Source organism: Anopheles nili, chromosome 3 (genome assembly GCF_943737925.1).
Source record: "Anopheles nili chromosome 3, idAnoNiliSN_F5_01, whole genome shotgun sequence".
In the NCBI taxonomy this organism is placed as follows: domain Eukaryota; kingdom Metazoa; phylum Arthropoda; class Insecta; order Diptera; family Culicidae; genus Anopheles; species Anopheles nili.
In genome coordinates, this window is record NC_071292.1 from 18652084 (window position 1) to 18671627 (window position 19544).

General features: G+C 48.4%; 1 protein-coding gene across 1 annotated transcript in view; it reads left to right on the forward strand.

The window, feature by feature from the left end:
- LOC128727200 (nephrin-like) overlaps positions 1-19544 on the forward strand; it is a 44268-nt gene that overhangs the window by 4718 nt on the left and 20006 nt on the right. The window contains exons 2-5 of the mRNA XM_053821080.1: positions 12598-12721; positions 12899-13013; positions 15808-15901; positions 17428-17541. Of these exons, the coding sequence (XP_053677055.1) occupies positions 12598-12721; positions 12899-13013; positions 15808-15901; positions 17428-17541 (447 nt within the window). The remainder of the gene's footprint in view (positions 1-12597; positions 12722-12898; positions 13014-15807; positions 15902-17427; positions 17542-19544) is intronic.

Consider the following 19544-nt stretch of genomic DNA (forward strand, 5'->3'; position numbering starts at 1 on the left):
TCCGTATGACAAACTTTCCCATTAACCCACGCGAGTGCAGAACGCAAAATCGAAACGGCAACGCAAAGAGCACAAGGAAAACCGTACGCTCGTGCAGGCCGTGGATTAAATAAACCCACCACCGTAAAAGTACGAACCGTTGGAGCTGTTTTAGGAAGATTTTTGGTCGCGTGCCCGGTTCCACCCGGTGCCACTGGCCAGAAGAAGGAGGATGTGTATCTGTGCCGTGGTGCGTCGCGTGAGCCAAAAGTTTTGCCCGTGCCACCGTGGCACGATCTTTGCCGGAGTCAGAATTCATTACCGCCCCGAAGGCTGAAGGCTCGGCTTGTTCCGCAGCGGGCGTGCAACATGATACATGTCAGGACCTCGGGCGGTGGCTCGTCTCCCGGAGTTTTCCCTCGAGAGGTCGCCACGTATCGCGGCTGGGCTTGGGCTTAAGAATGATATCTTCATTAGGTAAACAGGCACTCCCCTCCCAGGAGGGGAGGCTGTCGCAAAGCGGTGTGTGGGAGCGCTTGCTTAGCCACCAGGCGCCTCCACCGGGCGTCCCCACCAGGCGTCTCCATCAGGCCAGATCCGCCGTTCCGGTGCGGGAATTTCCCACCCACTGGGGGGAGATAAGGCTTGCCGCGTCGTCCCGTCAATCGTCTAGTTATTTCTTTTAAAAGCTTCGGCAAATTAATGTCTCTGCGCTCTTATGACTTTTCGCAACTTTTCCGGCCGTCATTTTTCATTCCCCGACTGGTGTGGTAGGGTGGCGTGGCTGGTGGCGTGGCTGAGTTTCGCGAACGCATTCGAACTTGTTCCTCTGCATCGTTTTACCGGAGGATGGAGGTGACGCTTTCGAGAAGCGAAAATGACGACCCCAGAACGGATTTCAAGCGTCAGGGTGTTTAGCTATTTTCGATAAAATTAGACCCTCACGAGAGAACTCAGCGCTTGGGAAATAAGAGAACTACACTTCTCATATGTCTTATGTGGTATTGGAGTACTCGCAATTCCCTTTGCGCTAGATTAGCACAAACTCAATAGCGGTTGAAATTACAACCCCTAACAATTTTACATTTAATAAGCGATTCAATAGGGACCTTCACACGCTGCGTTTGATGTTGCACGAATAGCTTGCCCGTTAATTGAACAATGCCATCCATCATTCTAAGAATAATTCCAATCTCATATCCTAACGCATCCATCAGCTACGAGCATTAATTTAGGTGAAAATGTGTCCATCTTTTTCTCGCCCACTTGTCTGGGTTTCTAATATCTCAGAATCTTCATTAGCCCGGTTGACGCATGCAACGGACGCACGGGAAATATGTTCCTTTCTTCCCCAGCGCTTATCCAATTCCAAGGGCTGTGCTTTTCACCGGCCTGCTCCTAGAATTTTGAGGCATTTAGCGTTCCGAACATTTTTACCCGAGCTTCTTTGATGTAACTGGAAGAGCGTTTTCAATTTTCCAACCCACAAGCACACATACACACAAGAATGTGCGCATTTTGCATATGCTCGCATTACCCACGCACCGGCAACCAAATGTCACGCCTGGAAAATTCGACCGTAAAGCGTGTCACAAGCGCCCATCCATCTCGGGGATCCGCCCGGGGGCGTCTTATCTCGTTTCACTTCCACGTATAGATCGCATTAAAATGATAAGTATCGATTCGCCTTTCGTTTCGCATACCCCGGGCTGCGGATGGCTTCTCTACGGGAAGGACGACTCGGATGGGTCGGCTTTCACCGGGGACATAAATTAAGAAAAAGAAAAAAATGGAAAATAAAAAAAGAACACCATCCCACATGTGAAAAGAACTCGGGCTTGCGCGCATGTGTGTCGTGTTAAGAGCAATGATTAAATTAACATTTTGGAAAGGCATGGGATGAAAAATGAAACCGCTGCGCTGGAAACAGTATTAATTCTCGTAATTTTGCGACAAAGGCGCATCGAATGTAAGCAGATGCTGTAAACTGTTAATGAAGTTGTTTAAAATGAGCTCAAAAAATTATTGGAATAAAAGTTTGGTATATATTGTTTCACTGAATTTGATGGTTGGGTATTGCAAATATCTCAAGCAAAATTGTTACCCACAAAATTTAATTTTAAAATCTCCAGCACCTGCCTTCAGTTCTTTTGGCAGCTCCCATTGTGTACGTTAAGCATAGTTCCTACCTTTTTTGTAACTGCTCACCACAAGTGAGCATCGAAAAGCGCCTCCATTGCCCTCCTGCGAGCATTTACCAGCAACAAACATGCAAATCGATCGGCACTCCTTCCCCAGGGTATCCCCTTCTTTTTTCGAATAGATTTACGAAGCTTATGCGATGGAAATTAAAATCCTCCCACCGTCCACCGTCCATCCCAAGCCTTAATTATACCCAACTCAATTATGTCAAAACGTTAAGTGTTTGCTAGCACCGACCTGAAAACGGCGCCCGCCCAATTGAACCATTTCGGGAAGATTGTCCCATTTTAAGTTAACGCTTTAATAGCTTCCGGTGGCCACCCACACCCCCGGCTCAGTAGGGCGCTTTCCGATTCCTCCATCGATTGGCCGAGTGTAAACAAACAACCAGGTAGGAACTGCGTCCAACTGGGTGTAGTGTACGTTCTAGAAGCACCATCGGAAACGGGAAAAGCCCAGCGCGGGAACCAGAAGAGTGGGCAATAGTTTCGATTTCAACGCCTAATGAGCCCGGCATCCTGGTTCGGCCATGGACGTTCTCTGGAAGGGAAATAGTTTTTCCCCCCCACTGTCATCCGATCAAGCGGTTAGGAAATTGCTAATTAACTGCTTCTGCTTCCCGGGCTTGTAGGGGCGAGTGCCATCCGGGCGCCTTCTGCTCGCCTAATGACTTATGGGTGTGAAAATTTCCCTCCTACCTGCGCCCGTTCGCTGCCGTTCATCAAGCACTATCAGCCCACCCCATCGGTGACATAAGGGCTGGAAATGGATTAAAATAGCAAATGGCGCTGTTGGTGACCCTCTGGGCCATTGTTTAATTGGGCGTCTCATGGGAGGAGTGAAAAAAGAAGCAGACGAGGGTCTTGGTAAACAAACAGACCGGAATGGGCGCGTTGATTGGCTCGGATTTCAAAGGATAAGCCGTTTGATTATTACATAGGGCCTTTTTTTTTAATGAAAAGCAGATAATTTGATTGCTCTCTGCAATCGACAAATGACGTACGTGTCATGTATGTGTATTTTGTGGAATTTTACGCCCATAAAAACCGACATTCCGTGGGTTTGCGCGTGAATGTAATTAACGGTCCGGCCGCACATGCACATGTTCGTGGCACGACAGCTCATCATCGCACCCAATGAATAGGGTAACGCAAAAACGGACCTCCGGTTTCCCGATTTAGCTGTCGAAAGCAATTCGATTTTATTTTCCATCACGGTAAGCGCGGTAAGCTTTTCCTAGAAATATTATTTATTTCTCTTCCCGCACCACAACTCGTTCGTATTCGTTCCACCGTGCAACGGCTCGCTCTCGCAGCAGAAACGAGAAACAGAAAACAGCTCGCAAGAATGCCATTAAAACATCCATCCAGCATAATTTTCCAGCTCACGCGCGCGCTACACTGCGGCTAGCCATCCGAAAATCACCCTCCACCCGCGATAACTCGCTCGCTATCAAAGGAAACACCGGAAACGACGGTCCGTCCGGAACCAGGGCCCCGAGCCGAGCGCGGGTCGCGGTAGAAGAGTAAAATTAAAACAAAAATAAAAATTAAATAATACAGCCCGTTAAATTTTATCGCCACCACAGCGCACATCGCTTAAAAAAAACTCCTCAACACTCCTTCTCCGCACACAACTGTCCGAGCGGGCGAGCTGCCGTGAATTGATGCCGGACCGGAATTGATGGTCCATAGTTATGACAGCAGCCGCAGAATAATTAATGTGGCCCCCTCGGGTGTGAGGCTAGCTGCAGAAACCGCAACCACTCGGCACCTCGGCACCCGTTCGCAGGGTTTGGTTTCGTGGCGGAAAGTGGTTCTGCTCATCAAACCCCCTGCCTAATGCCGAACGCGTCACACCACGGTGTCTCGGAAGCTGCCCGCCGGGACCAGCCAGCCAGCCAGCCAGCGTGAGAGTGTGAGATAAAACACAAAGAAGAGGAAACGAAACAGGAAAAAAAAACACCAGCAAACTACCCCCCGGCGAGTCCGGCGGTATTATGTTGTAAAATCCGGCGCAACCGCACGCAACGTGTCGCAAAACTGCAGCATGCGTTTACCGTCGGCCTGAGGCCACGGAACCACTTCCGATCGCACCACACGGTCGACCGGGCACGTGATGATGATAAATTATCGTCACCCGTATCGGCGCCACATCTCGTCCGGCGCAACCGTTTGGCTGGCAGGATAACGGCGTTGTCCGCTTCCCGGGCGCTTCTCCGAGCCGACAGGACGCGTCGCTCAAATTTGCCAACGGATGATCTGCTCGTTATGATGACTACTACTGGCCGGTTGGTCTAGTGGCCGGTCACGCTGCGGGTCCCCATCGTTCGGTGGGGACTTTTACGAGGCAACAATTAATCACTCGGATTTTTGCCCCCGCAACGTTGCCTCGGTTGCCCGGTTCACCGTTCCGGGCGCTTTGATTGCATGTGCAGCAACGTCGTGTGTGTGTGTGTGCGTGTGTGGCGAGCTAAACCCGGTCCTCATCATCAACAGCAGTAGCAGCTGGTTGGGACCAAGCTCGGATGGATTCTCTAGCTAGGGGCGTATATTGCACGTCCCAATATTTGGCCACCGCGTGTGTGGTGAGGCTGTATTAATTGAAGTGCCACCAAATTTATCGTCGTATCTTTCCTCCAAGGAAGGACAGTAAAGCGTCTCTGATGAGCGAACTCGTTCGTTTGCCTTTGAGCGGCTTAGAAAATATCCGTTAAATACCGGCTGAAGTGCAACAAGCTTCTGGTTGTACATTTTCGGACGTCAGAATGACAGTGCTTAACCAGGATATCAACGGTAGAAGAGTTATGTAGATGGATTTATGGGGAAATATAACCGTAAACGGGACCATATTTTTCTCAAAAACGATAAAAAATAGTTTAATCGAAAATCAATCACATGAGATTCAATTGACCGTTAAATTTCAATTTTTATCAATTATGATTCTCATGAAACAGGATTTCAACACCTATGATGAGTACATAATAGATTATTAAAAACAAATTTTCTGAGCAGCTCCTTAAATGAGAAACTCAATTCGATGGAATGCATTTTTTAAACAACTTGTTGGAAAACATTAAATGGGGTCTGTATTGAATAAAATGCATTTATATCAAACAAGCAACGGTTGCACATAATAAGGCGGTGTGAATTTTCTCCAGCCCAAACCTCGTTCGCACAAGCATAAGCACCAATTGTACTACTTCAGTTACCACTCGAATGTATCTTCCGACATAATTTTAAATGCTTCCTCTTTCACATCGAACCCCACGTGCGTGTAAACAGTACCGCAATCACCCACAACCCGAATATCGGGCACTGAATAAATCATCCCGAAATCAGTGGGTTGCGCATCATGGTTGGTTGGAAGTAACAATCACACACACACACACGCTCACAGTAAAATAACATTAAACTCGATAGTTCACGAAAATAATAACATACTGCAACGGGTCGCTGCACCATCCGGCTCCGCATCGAAAGCGCTTCATAAATGCACCGAATTGTTCATAACGCCCGGTGCAACGATGGGTATTCGCGTGGGCTGGCAATTGCAGCAATAGCACATGCAATTGCAACCAGCAGATCCGACGGGAACGATCACCGAAGCCTCGAAATACGCACCGTCTTCTGCGTGCATCACGTGCCCTCCAGGGCTCCGCACGGTCGGTAGTGCTGTTTTATTTTTAATTTTATTTTCACAAGCGTTAATGAATTATTATTGAAATAATACCGTACCACCGGGGATTACCGGCAGAGTCCGCTGTCCTACTTCGATTTTCCCCGAGCGCGACCGTACTGAATCATTGATCAAAAATTAAAACCACCCCAACCAACCAAGCGGCCGTGCTTGAGAGAGATTTTCATTATACTCACGCACACACACCCGCGGCATCATCACCGGTATCATCACCGTCATCATCAGTTCGCCCACCGTGGCGGGGTCTCTTTTTTCGATTTCGATCGAGGTACGCCGAGCGATTTGGCTCCTTGCGGGATTTGGCCCGTTGTTTCGTCCCGAACAGCGTCGAGAGCGAAGGGATGAAACCGCGTGCAGAGGGAGCTTATTGTTTGGTGATTTTTCATCCCACCGGCTATGGGGCGTTTCCGTTATTTTATTGTCATGCTCATGCAAATGAAAAATGTATTTATGAAGAAGGAGAAATTGTTCGCAGCATCCGAAGCCCGCGTGGTGCCTCATAAAGAGGGCCTTAAAGCGAATGAAAACGCATCAGCATTTTACTATCATGAGGCATTGAGTGTTATTGGGGGTATTCTTTCCGTGGCGCGTTTTCATCGCAACAACCAAAAGGGGCGGAAAATGCCAGTGAAATAGTGAAAACAGGAAATGCTACTATGATTTGTGTCACACATTTCAAAGCTTTGCTGAACGAAAAATCAAGCCCCCTGCGTGTTATGGGCTTTCCCTTTGTTCTATAGTGACATAATCCGATTGGTTTATAGGCTTATCAATCCAACATCCCAGCTGCTGAATATAGGTACGAAGGAACGGGTTCGGTTGTCTACTAGACTAACAAACGCGCGCGCGTGACCGAAAAAAAAACATCATATTTTCTTCGTAACTTCATGGCCTTCAAGCACGGCAAACGGATGAAAAATGTGTGAAATAGTGAAACTAAGGCAACCTCCCCCAAAAATACCCCACAAATGCCCCTAATCGCCAAGACAAAACGTTACAATTTTCCGGCTTAATCGCGCACAATTACAGTGACGAATGGAAGCACATCCCGCACACTGCACCGTTCATAACCGCCTGCCGGGGGCCACTTCGCTCAACACAGCCAGTTGCCACGTTCCATTTTAATCCTCTTAAGAGCCACCGGTGCTAGATATTGATTAAACAATCTAAGAAATGCACACTAGCCGCATGCTCGCACACCACGCCTTTGGGCAATCGTTGCCACCCGAAGGTTCGCCTGCGGTTCTGCGCGCTCGCTGCGTGGCAGATAAATTCATTTCATTACGCCCCAACCCAACCCTGACACCGTGGCCGGCTCGCTAAGCTACTTTCCCACCGGTGGAAGGTAGAAAGTTAACAGGTGTGCTCCGGCTCGTACGCCAGCGGCGATGGCAGAAAATAATGCAGCCCACGGCTCGCTCCGGTACGCCACGGGGTTTGCCGCTTTGGCAATAAATGTAGATTGCAATGTCGTTTCCGACAATTTTCCTTCCTTTCGCGGAGAGTGGGAAAAAAAAGCGCCCGCACCGTTGCACGGTCGCTATCCGGTGCATCTTTCTAAGATGCATTTCTCTCGCACACTGCACGATGCGGGCCCGGTTTCGGTGCAACTCAGGACGGCCGGTTGGGAGAGAGGCGGCACTTCAATGAAAAATTTTACTTTTTAATATTGTAAAACACACCCAAATGTACTTGTGTATGTGTGTATGGTGTGCTTGCTTGTGTGTTCCCAGTATGCAAGCACAGGAACGCTTCATGGCGCACACTGGCCAGTTGCAGCGCGGTTGCATCGTACCGTTTGGTCGCTTCCATTTCCACGAAATGCAGCCGGCGTATTTGCAAGCACACCGTGCGTATCGGATGCACTCGCCCCCATCATCTGGCCAGCTCACGGTACGGCAGTGGATTGTGCCCGTTTGCAACCAGCGGGCCGATAACGGGGGAAGATGGTTTTCACTTGATTATAGTGCATCTTTCCTTCGGCCGTTTGTATTTGGTTTGTGTCTGTGTGTGTGTGTGTGCGTTTATGTGTGCCTGTGGCTTTTTTTCGCTCCTTAATAATCTTCCATTCTGTTTTCCCGTGCTCGGGCTTCGTTCTGTCAACATTCCGCGGAAACGAAACGCCCGCGAGTCCTGCCGCGGCCTTGAGCTCGGTGCCGTGGACTGGTCTATTGTGAGAGGTAGAGGGGGGAGGAGAGGGCGTGCCTTTCCACCGTCGTTTCGATCGGCAGTGGCAAAGTGCTAGGCAACCGAGGAAAAATGAAAATGAAACACAACCGAAACAACAAACAGCAGACCTCGAATGCATCCGTGCACTGACAATGGGGCTTCCTTGCAGGAGGAGAACGTGTTTGGTTGGAAACATAAAACCACACTCGCGCCCGCACACACACACATACACACACCCGGATCCACCATCGCCCCATAACGCGCTCGCATCCGGTGGAGAGAGCGAAAGAAGCAATACAAAAAAGGCGCACAATCCTAGTTTCAAATAATCAGACACCGGGCGCAAAGGCGCTACTGAAACAAAAGCATTGCCATGGGGGGTGGCGAAAGCGGGTGCTAAGGATGGTGGACGGCAAAAAAGGAGCTACACATCGCAACCGAAATCACGCCAGCCTTCAGCGCCACAATGGGTTGGGAGAAATTATCAACCCAAACACAGCCGGGCACATAAATCTTGGTCCCGGCATCCAATCACGGCGCGGCGGATGTGCGATGTGGCGCGTTCCGGAACATTCCGTGCAAGGCGCGTGCGGCCGCCCCTTCACATCGGGTTCGGTTTGTTTGCGGCCCTGGGCCTGCCTGCGTCTTCCGAACCAGCGCGTACTCCCGGGTGACCGCTGGAACCGGTGGTGGCAAATTAAAAACTGTCAACGGGTCGGACAGGGCGAGAACGAACCGATCCGGTGGCGCGCCGTTCATCATCGTGAGGTCGGAGCTATCGGTTGGGCCAGCCCGGAAGACATCACAGCTGGGGCCGTTTGTTTTATTATTTTTCGCTCAACTCGCGCATTGTTGCTGCTGGTTGACGGCCCGAAACCGCATCCGACACGGTGAGAACCACCAGTGGTGCTTGGGTGTTATTGGAACTTTTTTTTAATAAGTTCGCATCAGTTTGCCTCAAATATTTACGTCAAATTGAAACCTCTCCACACAGCAGATCAGTGCAGCTATGAGGTGGTTAGGAGGGGGGGGGAGCTATTCCTTAATCTTTCGATCGTAGTGTAAACAATAAGGTAATTGGTTTTTGGACTTACCAACGCATTATCGGGAGCACCACAGGCGATTGTTAAGAAAACTGGGCACAACACTAAAGTTCACTTTAAAACACTACACACAATAACTTTTCGTAGTACAAGCGTACACAATGTAAGATAAGATTACACGCGCAAAAACACTCACTTGTAGTCCAGCATTGTTTACTTTAGAAGACAGGACACAACACCACGGTTTTCTTTGCCACAACACACAAAATATCACAAAGTCTTTTCGAAACACCAGCTTAAACAACGTAAAATAAAACCACACGCACGAAAATACCATTTTGTAATCTAGAATCGTTTACTTCTGTCAACGTAGTAGCGCATGTCACTGACAGTACTCAAGAACCGGTGAAACCGGTTCGGTCAACCGGCTTAGTGAACCGGTTGTTAAGAAACCAAGAAAGCTTTCAAAACAAAGGATTTAAACAAAAACCTCACCAAAGCAAGCTTTAAGGTTTTTTAATGCATTGTAAGGTCCTTGATTTTCTCTTGTGTAGCTCTATTCTCATCCTTTTACTGTTTTAAAAGCTGTGTACATCCATTACCTTGATGAACTCTGTCGCGCTCTATTCATATCGATAGCTTTCAAGCGGTTCTAAAACTTAACCGTTGTTTCATAGGGATTGTTTCATGTTCTCATATCACAAACTATTTCCATTAAAAATTTCCCGTGTGCGGAGGTTTCTTGTCCATTGCCGACATCCCCCACCAAGCTCCGGTGAGTATTTCGAAAGCGCACCGTCGTTATAATTGGTGCCCATGCCGTGCTAACCGCGCTGGCCGAGCTGTAGTAAACATATTTCATCGTTTCTCGCTCTTTTTCTTTTTTTTTATCACATCCCTTCAACCGCAGCTGCAAAGGTGCATGAACGCACCAGGACGAGTTTTATTTTCGAAAGCCCCTCAATCACTTTCGACCCACCCCGAGGGAGGTGGGCACCGTATGGCGTGGAAACATATTTTCCAGCCCAATCACAAACAAAAGCCCTTCCAACTGCTGGGCCGCTTTCCACACCGGTGCCAGTGCTCGGGCCGACATTGAGCGCGTAGCCGAAAAAGCGCTGCATCTGCGCTGTCGAAACGGGATTGATTTGAATGTTGGTATGCCGGTGAAATTAGATTACTGTCAGCGCCAAATGCCCTATCTGCGTTTCGTCCCTGCAATCGATGGCATCCGGGCAGCGTGATAGGCACGAGGTGGGAGGAAAAATCGCATTCCCATCGACCGACGACCGGCACACAGCACCACCGTGATGACGAGCCAAACGCAAGCTCTCGTGCGGCTAGTATGTTTGGTCCTGTTTTTTTTTGTTGCTTTTTCAACCCACGAGCTGGCCCATACGCACCGGTCACGCGAACCACCATTTCATGCGCATCGATGGAACACGTGATTGCTGTTTTCGAGATCATCAAATATCTCATTCGAGGTTTTAGTGTGCTTCCTTTCTGACGCAGCTTTTCCGCAGTTGCACTCCAGTCACCCTGGCGTTCCACGATAAACGGGATTTCCACAATTTGAATGATTCCGTTGGGCTCGGATAGTCCGCAGGACTTCAACTGCAGCGAGCCGGGGTGTCCTGTTTCCGGTTCCATTCATCGTCTCTTTCTCTCACACGAAGCTGAAACGTTTTTCACCCTTTTTTAAACACTTTAACACCGGCCCGGAATCACCGGAAAGCCATCCGGCGAATGGAATGGGGACGATTTTTCGTGGCACCCTTTTTCCCGCTTTTCATCGGCATAGTCTAGGACCGTGGCACACCGACCTGGACGGGGGTTCGATTTATCGTTTTCATCATTTCGGTTTGTTTTAATCCCGGTTCCCGGGACCGGTTCGGGTGGCGTTGGTTCACCCGCCTTGTTTTTTTTTTCTTTGCTCGCTTGTTCGTCTATTTGCATGCGCGTATTTATCAAATTCACTCGCCACGATTGCGGTACCAGATCGCCGCTATGGCCCCGTTTTCAAACGCCCTCTTGCCGCATTCACACACAAAAACACACGCACGCTATCCAAAAACGTGCTGCCATGTGGTGGAGATGGCATCAAAATTCGCCCCCCACACGGTATTAGCGATCGCGCACACTAATTGGATACGTGGAATTTATTTAAACCGTCCAACGGAAAACGTGTAATCCTGGGGTTTTGCGCAAGCTCGGTGGGATAGATTTCATCCCTTTCACAAAGCAGGGAAACGAGCCGGGTGGGTGCTAATAAATATGGATATTGATGTAGGAGTGTTTGAGGTCACGCACCCGAAACCTGCCAGGAGGTTTTAGGAGTCCCAGGCAACGGGGTGGCCACCTCATTTCCACCCAATAGCGTGACCACTTTTGAGCGTGCTCCTGATGCCGATTCTTTCACCGACGTCATGGACGAAACGCGAGAGATTTAAGCACGTCATCCGGTGGCGATCCTCGGCATGGGCTTCCCACGGTAAACTCATTTTTTTTTCACTTCGCGTGCCACCCAAACTAAATCATCACCCCACTCGATGGGAGGGATGGGCACGCTACATAAACATACACACACAGACCATTGCCATGATAATGATGGTGCCACTGATAAGCACCGCTGATGAGGTGCGTGCCGAAGTGACGCGAGTAAATGGGAATGATACTTCCGGTAGATTTAAAGCCCAACCACAAACTCTAGCCCCGGGCGGGCAACAAGTTTACGGCACCCTCGATCGGTTACATCGGAAGGGCCATTAAAGGGTGACGCCTCGGTCTTCGGCGGGCGATGGCCTTCAAGCGATGGCCATAAATTTGTGACCGCACGTGGCCGACCGATTCTTAGGCGCATGGAAATGTTACCCCACATCCGAGGAAAGTTGGCCTACCGGTGATATATGGCATATGAAAAGGGTAAGCCTATAAAGGGTCACCACCATTGTGCTCTATGAATTTACAATACATCTGAAGCGGATCGATTTACTTGTACTCAAAAATGTGTAGAAGCTGCTAACGAATTTTCAACGAACCGGAATGTAGAACTGACTCTGTCGCTAATCATAGCCTGGCAAATGTCTCCCATTTTCTCAATCGTGCCTCAAAAAGCCTGTCCAGTAATGCGATTGGTTTATATTTATAAAATGTTTCAAGAAATAGACTTGAAGAGCTCTCGATTATCATAATTTTGATGAATTCTATGAACGACTCGCTTCCTAAATCGCCCATCAAAAGAAGTATCCTTTCCGAGTTCCATCGAACTGTACTTTTAACTTAAGATAAGAGACCATCTCTGATCGCTTTCAATCCACTCGCTGCCAAACTCCGCCCGATGGAAATGCTCAATCGCCATTAAGCTCACCTAATAGACCCCTTTTTTGTCGTTTTCCGCTTAAAGACTCGTTACGTTAAGAGCCCACCATTTCGGGGGCAACTTTTCCGCGATAGTAATAATAGTAATATATATCGCAATTTTCCCCCCAAAAACTTCCATTTGCAGATGTGTTCAGCGTCGAGGGCGTCGAGGGACGGAGCATCGAGCTGCAGTGTCCCATCACGGTGCCCCTGTCCCAGGTGTACATGGTCCTGTGGTTCAAGGATAAAGCCGGCATCCCTCTCTACAGGTACGGTACCACCGCTCAACTAGCCGCCACATCTCGCGGCCAGTTTATCATATCTTTTTCCCTCTTTTCCCTTTCCACGGACGCCACCGACGGAAAAACGACTACGATGACGACGGCGACGACGACGATGGCGTGGAAACGACCTTCTTCGGTTGGTACCGCACCGGTGGAAAACAGTGTCGATGTACGTGACAAAATTTCCCGCCAACCGGCGCACTGGTCAGCACCGGAGGTATTTGGATCACGTGCCAAATTCAATATTGATAAATCACCGGCGTCTTTGCTGATCAAGGTACGGTCCCGGGTGGCCCGGGTGTCTTTATCACATTCCTGTCCAAATTTTAATTGCCGTTACACGCGTCGGGGATGGTCGCGATCCTTTCGCACGATAAAGAATCCACCGGCCTGAGAAGCATGATTATTTGAGTTGGAGTGGCGTACGAGTTGGTTATTACGCAAGCCTAAGCAGTAAATAATCACGTATTATGTTTGTTCTTCGCACTTCGTTTTAGAAGTTTTTTAACTAAACGGTTGATGGAAAAACTTTTGCAATATTCTATACAAACATTCAGCGTTAGTAAACCGCTTCCAGAAGTAAAACATGTTGAATAAACATTATATTTGTTTGCTTCGCATCATGTAGCGTTGTAATGCGGCCATATTTATCGACCAGAGTGCATCGGTTGTTTGGCTATACTAATCAATTTGCTAATGGAACCACTTTCAGATCATGAATTTTAGATTACGTAAACAAAACAGTACTACCTATTTTATTCTATCTATTACGATCAAATCAGCACGATGTTACATGTAATAAATGACCCACAAAGTGAACGGTGACGGTTTAAAAAATGGGAAACAAGTTAACTATTCAAACCCCTTTTCCATAACGATGCATTTGCTAAAAATGCACAAAACAGATAACCACGTCCATGAGCAAAAGGTGAACGCGTTTCGCATCCTCCATGACGTAGAATATTTCAATTAAAATACACACCGAATCCGCTGACCAACAGCCGTGACGCAAATAGTCACAGAACAAGCGCACATTTTGCCCTTTTGCGAAACCACGCTCCACGTCACTGCAGCATGCACTTAATCATGCAACTGGCCCGGCCCAATCACCCAACCCACGCTCGCTCAATCAAACACCACGCTCCCGAAGTTTGCATGCACCTAATTCGACCCTCAACGTTCCGTGGCATAAATATCGCCCATAAATGACTCATAAACCCCCGGCATCGAGCTGGGTGAAAGTTATGACGTCTCGCAGCTGCATGGCGACGGTGGAGCGATCATGGCTTCCGGTACACCTAACCAAGACCCAACGGAACCAACCCACCGATCCACCGGTCCATGTATCACCGTTCACATGTGCCCACATGCCGTTACTGGTTTTTTTTTTCGTTTGTGGGTTTTGTTTTTACAAGACCCATAATTTGCTACAGATTGCTCACACCATTCGCAATTCGATAAGATTGTTGCCGAGGTCGAGCCGATTGGGTGAAGGACTCCACGCGACGCCTTGCGGGCTGCTAGCGCCCGCAAGAAGTTGTAAAATTAATGAGCGAAACCCGCCGGGGGAACGAGGGAGCGAATTCATTACGCCACGAATGTATATTGAAATTTTATGTCATCCCCCGGCTACAGGCCGTTGAGATTATTTCGGCCATCGGTTTTATTTGCCCCCGGTTTGGGTGGGAAAGCGTGGAAAAGCGTACGGATTGCGTGTGTGGAGCGGAGTTTTCCGACCACTGACACACACACACATGTGTGTGGGACGCACACGCCCGACATGGCGGAAACACGCTGCCAGTTCTGTCCTCACACACGCTGGCCGGACATACCCCGGAAAAGGCTCGCGGCTCGCGGCTGTAGGGGAAAATGGCCGGCATCCGGACGAGAGGTGGCGAGTAAAATCAATGTTTAACCAAAGAAAATCGTGTTTGCGGTTGTAACCCATCTGCCGGGCGCCAGGTTCTGGTGCTGGGTGTTGTAGCTGGTTTTTTTTATGTTTCATTTTCATGTTCCTTTTTCACCCACCAGCAGCCTGTCGGGCTTTGGCTTTTCGTGAGAAATATGTCGACACATGGCTTTATTTGTTGTTGGCCATGCGCCCGCGTGTATGTATCCGCCGTGTGTACACGCGTTTGTTGTTTCTTCCTTCGTCCGGCACGCTAAAAATCATTACCCACCACCGTAGCCGTGGCCATTCGCTGCGAAATGTTTTCGGAATGCGCCTCGACCTTCCCGGGGCGTACGTGCAGTAATTAGCCGCGCGCTATTCGATGGCCAAATGATGAGCCCGGGTTTTTATTTCGGTTTCCGGTGCGCGGGTTTGGCAGCTATGCGCGCTTATGTTGACCGTGGCAACGGGGGAGTATTTGCGCAGTGAAGCTTTTCTACTTAATTTAATTAAAAATACTAATTGCCGTAATGATGAGCTGGCCATTGTTGGTTTTTTTTTCTGTACCATCGGGTGTACATATTGTGTTGGAAAGTTTTTATTTCTTCCGCCATGGTTGGGAGCGATAAATGGGTGGGTTATCGTTGCATTCCATGCACTGACTAGTTCTAGGAATATACAACAAGCGCAAAACCTAAAAAACCCTTTTGTAAACGAGCCTTTGTTTTACGTAAAGCATTAGGTAAATGTGATGTTGTGTTTCTGTTAGTTCTGGATATGCTAATTATTTTAAAATAATTCGAAACAACCAGCGGTACAATGTTCGATAATTATTCAATCACTCAACAACAACAAAAGTTCCCATACAATGATCCTTTCATTCACACGACTGCAAGTCGTTAATTATGGAGCGGGTTACGTCGCTCAAACGTGAGATGATTAGCTTCGCTTCGACTTCGTTTGTGTCCACGCCAATCCGCGAAAGAACTTTTCTCAGACGAGCTTTATAAATCGCGACCGGTCGCCATTTATTATTTACATCTGATGTACTTTACCGTACTCTTCGCGTTCTCGGTACTGAATTATACACGAACGAATTGTGCTTCGCCTTCAATCATCGCTCGACCCCCATTTTGATTCGTTTTCTCGAACGCTTTTCTCGCCCGCTCTCACTCAACAGAACCTGAAGCGACACGACCAAGGCGTCTACCGGTGCCGAATCGACTTCCGTACGATCCAGACACAAACGTACCGATACAACCTGTCCGTCATCGGTAAGTAATGCATGAGATACTTCATTTCTGCTCGGTTTTGTGTTCCCCGTCAGCGTGGTTGTGATTTCGAGAAAGCGCATTTCATCGCTATCCCGTGCTCGTGTGTTTATTAACTACGCGTCGCACATCCCGACGATCTCGAGAAGAAGATGGCCGATGGGAAAGGTACTGAGAAAAATCACCACACTCGAACCGACGGAGCCAGCGAACGAGGTGCCATTGCAGGCACTTGACGTAATTGATGCACTTGCAAACAAGACAATCACCTGTCATTGGCTGCTAATGGGCGGAAATGCGCCTACCCGAGGGACGGGCATCTCATTAGGGTCTGTTCCAGCTAACGGCACCCGGCGTTAATACGTTCGAGTGGCCGTGTACCAGCGAGCCCGCGGGAAGATGAAATGAATCGTAAATCCATCGCTAACTTGCTTATTAACTATGCGGACGCCGTCGCCATCAGCAGATTGCCATCGCTGGTGCGATGATACACCTTTACCTCGCTCGGTAGCGGCATTTGTTGCTAATTGTGTTCCTTGTTGCTTCGGAATAATCACACACACACACCTAGATACGCGCCATCTTGCATTCTTGAGGGGATGAATTATTAAAATTACTCCCGCGGAAGTATCATGAAAACAAACATCCCCCAGTGGTTTAACAAGCAGGTTTTTTCCGTCTGCGTTATTTGTCTGCTGTGAAATGAGCGAGAATAGAGATTATGAAGATGGGCAGTTGTTTTAAAACATGTAATATAAATTAGAGGCATTATTTTTTTACGTTACTAATTAGTTTTAGTAGAAAAAGTATGACCACTTTTTTATAATTGAATTTTTGTTTCTATCGGTTGTTTGAATATAGACAGCTATATCTTCTATATAGCTGTATATTACACAATTTATATTATCTTTTTTGCAGTTGTGAGCATAATATGTGTATTATCCAGTTGTATTTTGTTTTGTGCAATTGTACAAAAAATTTTGTTGACCGTTAGTCGCTGGTCTCTTTTTGCTTTGTATTTTTAATTTGTTTTCATGTCTCTACGCCTTTAATTAGTTTTACGGCTTCAATCATAGGATAATATTTCCACACGTTTTCAAAACAGATGTACCTATTGCATGCCTGTAAAACATGCGATGTTTTTCATTAAATAGCATATTAATTAGCGCTGTGAATCACGCGCTTCTACCAGGAAGATTTACTTTGATCAATAAATCAATATTCCCAATCACAGGTTCGCAATAGTCTTATTGAACCGATTGGTAGTTCAGACAATTCGTCTAGAAATTTTCAATATAATTAACAATATAGTGAGCTCCAGAAAAAGGACACACATTTCCCCAACAACACGAACCCTTCGAGAGTAGTGGAAAACAGCAGCAAAAAATTAAGAAATAAAGTAAAACTCGGACACATCCATCGGCATAATGAGCCGGTGGCTTCGTCCGGTGCGTACAGACCACCGGCACCGGCAGATTAAGACACTACTTACGCCCACACTACGCTAAGCTCTCATTATCTATTTACAGTGCTGCCCGAGCAACCAGTGGTTCTGGATCGGTGGGGCCGCCACCTCAACGGTACGAAGCTGGGCCCAAAGGAGGAGGGTGACGACGTCGTCATCACCTGCCGTGTTTCGGGTGGTAAGTTCTCCCCCGCATCGTCCCACCAGCGCGTCCTCACAGGATCCCTCATCCTCCTCCGAGATGTCGCCTGGCTGTCATTAGCTGTCAAAGCCAGCGGCCAGCGGTTGGGGGATGGTTGTGTCAGCGCGGGTGCGCGGGTTCCGAGGCGTCCTTTAAATCCATTAACACCCGTCCCACCCACACCCACACGTTCAGCCTTCCCCGTCGGTCACGCGGTCGTCTCCCGGCCCGGCCATTAAGCAAATATCCGCCCCACCGGCTGCTCAGCCCATGCGACGTGCGTCCTTTGTATCAGTCAAACCTCAATCAAGGACCCGTCCGTGGCACCCGTGCATCGGGGAGGGAAAACCCGGAACACCCGGAGAGGTGGGGGCGGATGGGGTGAGGTAGCACGTAACCATGTCATAATGGACGCCACCGGAACGGTTCGCATCTGCCCGGAGACGGTGCTGCGCTTCGCTGTCTTTCTCTCTCTTTCTCTCTCTTTCTCGCTCGTCTCTGTCTTTCTCTGCATCCGCCGGAAGCTGACTAAAACCGTGCTGCAGTTCCATCCACTTCGGGGACGAGCTTTTCACTCGCTGTGGGGCCATTTTTTGTTTCTGCATTCACTTCCTCTCTTTCTTTCGCTCGCTCGCGCTCTCGTTTTTCTTCCTTTTTAATATACCGCCATCACATCGCGCCGTTCGCAGCGGAGTGTCGTGTCGAGTTGTAGCGCAGGCGAAAACGGAAAAGCTAATAATCATCACAAGACTACATCAAATATACTTCCGCTACTGCAGGCACTTTAATGCAGCCGGTCCCGGGCCCGACTGTGAGGTGAAATAAAAGCGAAACGAAAAAAAAAAACACACACACACACAGAACACGCTGCAAAACCGGAAGGCACTAAACCCCCAACCCAACCGCGCCGCAACATGCGTCAATGCGGGTCCTTGAAAGGCGCTCAGCGCTCGAAGCGCCAATCGGTTTTGAGACGTCTCCCTTACTGGATGCTGTCCCCGGTTTTCTTAGCCCACCGAAACGCTCCTTTCGCCGTCACTAGGACGAATGGGGAAGTTAAATAAACGGTGGTGCGCGGGAAACGAGTGCGAACGCGCGAGGCCAGGAACATGATGGCGAATGGGAATGGTTAATTTAAAAAGTTCGCGGATATTGGATAAGTTTGGTGCCTTTTTGCGGGTGCTGCGCTTTCGACTGCACTTCCGGTGAGTGGGGTGCGGGGTGTCGGGGGGGGTGGGGTCGAAAAACGAATGCCGGATGTGCGTTCGATTGGTGCGGTCGGCGACAGACATTTCCCGCCCGTTTGGTGATTTTCCATTTTGCTTTTGAATGATTGACAGATGGTGGGTGGATCGGGATGAAGATGTCGGGATGGTGACCAGGGCCGGGTGATGATGAATTTTTAATGGATCTTCGGCCGGATGTAGCAGTACATAATTAATTCCAACACAGCTTATCAGCGCCACGCCTTGGGGATGTGCTGCGCTTTGGCTTCGTGAAACTCATTCCTCCGGTTGTGAGCTTTCGTTCATCTCTTTTTGCGTATCAAAACTATAAAGAACCGCTTTCGTTCGGTAGGCCACATCCGGGTGTGGGTAATGGCATGAGATGGAGCAGAGATCAATATAAGAACGAATCAAATGATCCAAATTTCCGACTTCCGGTCTCAATTAGGGGGCACCGGCCGGCTTGGAAGTCGGAGGCAACACAAACTCAACTAATGGTATTTCCTTCCAATTCAAAAGAACCAAAAAACAACCAGTTACCTAATGGTAGCGTCGGGTGGTTGTGTTGAAACTTAATTAAACTTACCGCTTATGGCGATTGAATAGCTTAAACATGCAACCAGAAGGGTCTGATATAGTTCGTCTTCTTCTATTCAACTACTCCTGCGAAACGCTATGGTGGTAAAAGTTCGTTTTTTGTGCAGTTTTGATGGAGTGGTCGTAGTAAACATCTCACATAAGTTTGTGAGCGGTTAACACGAGCTGTTAGAATAA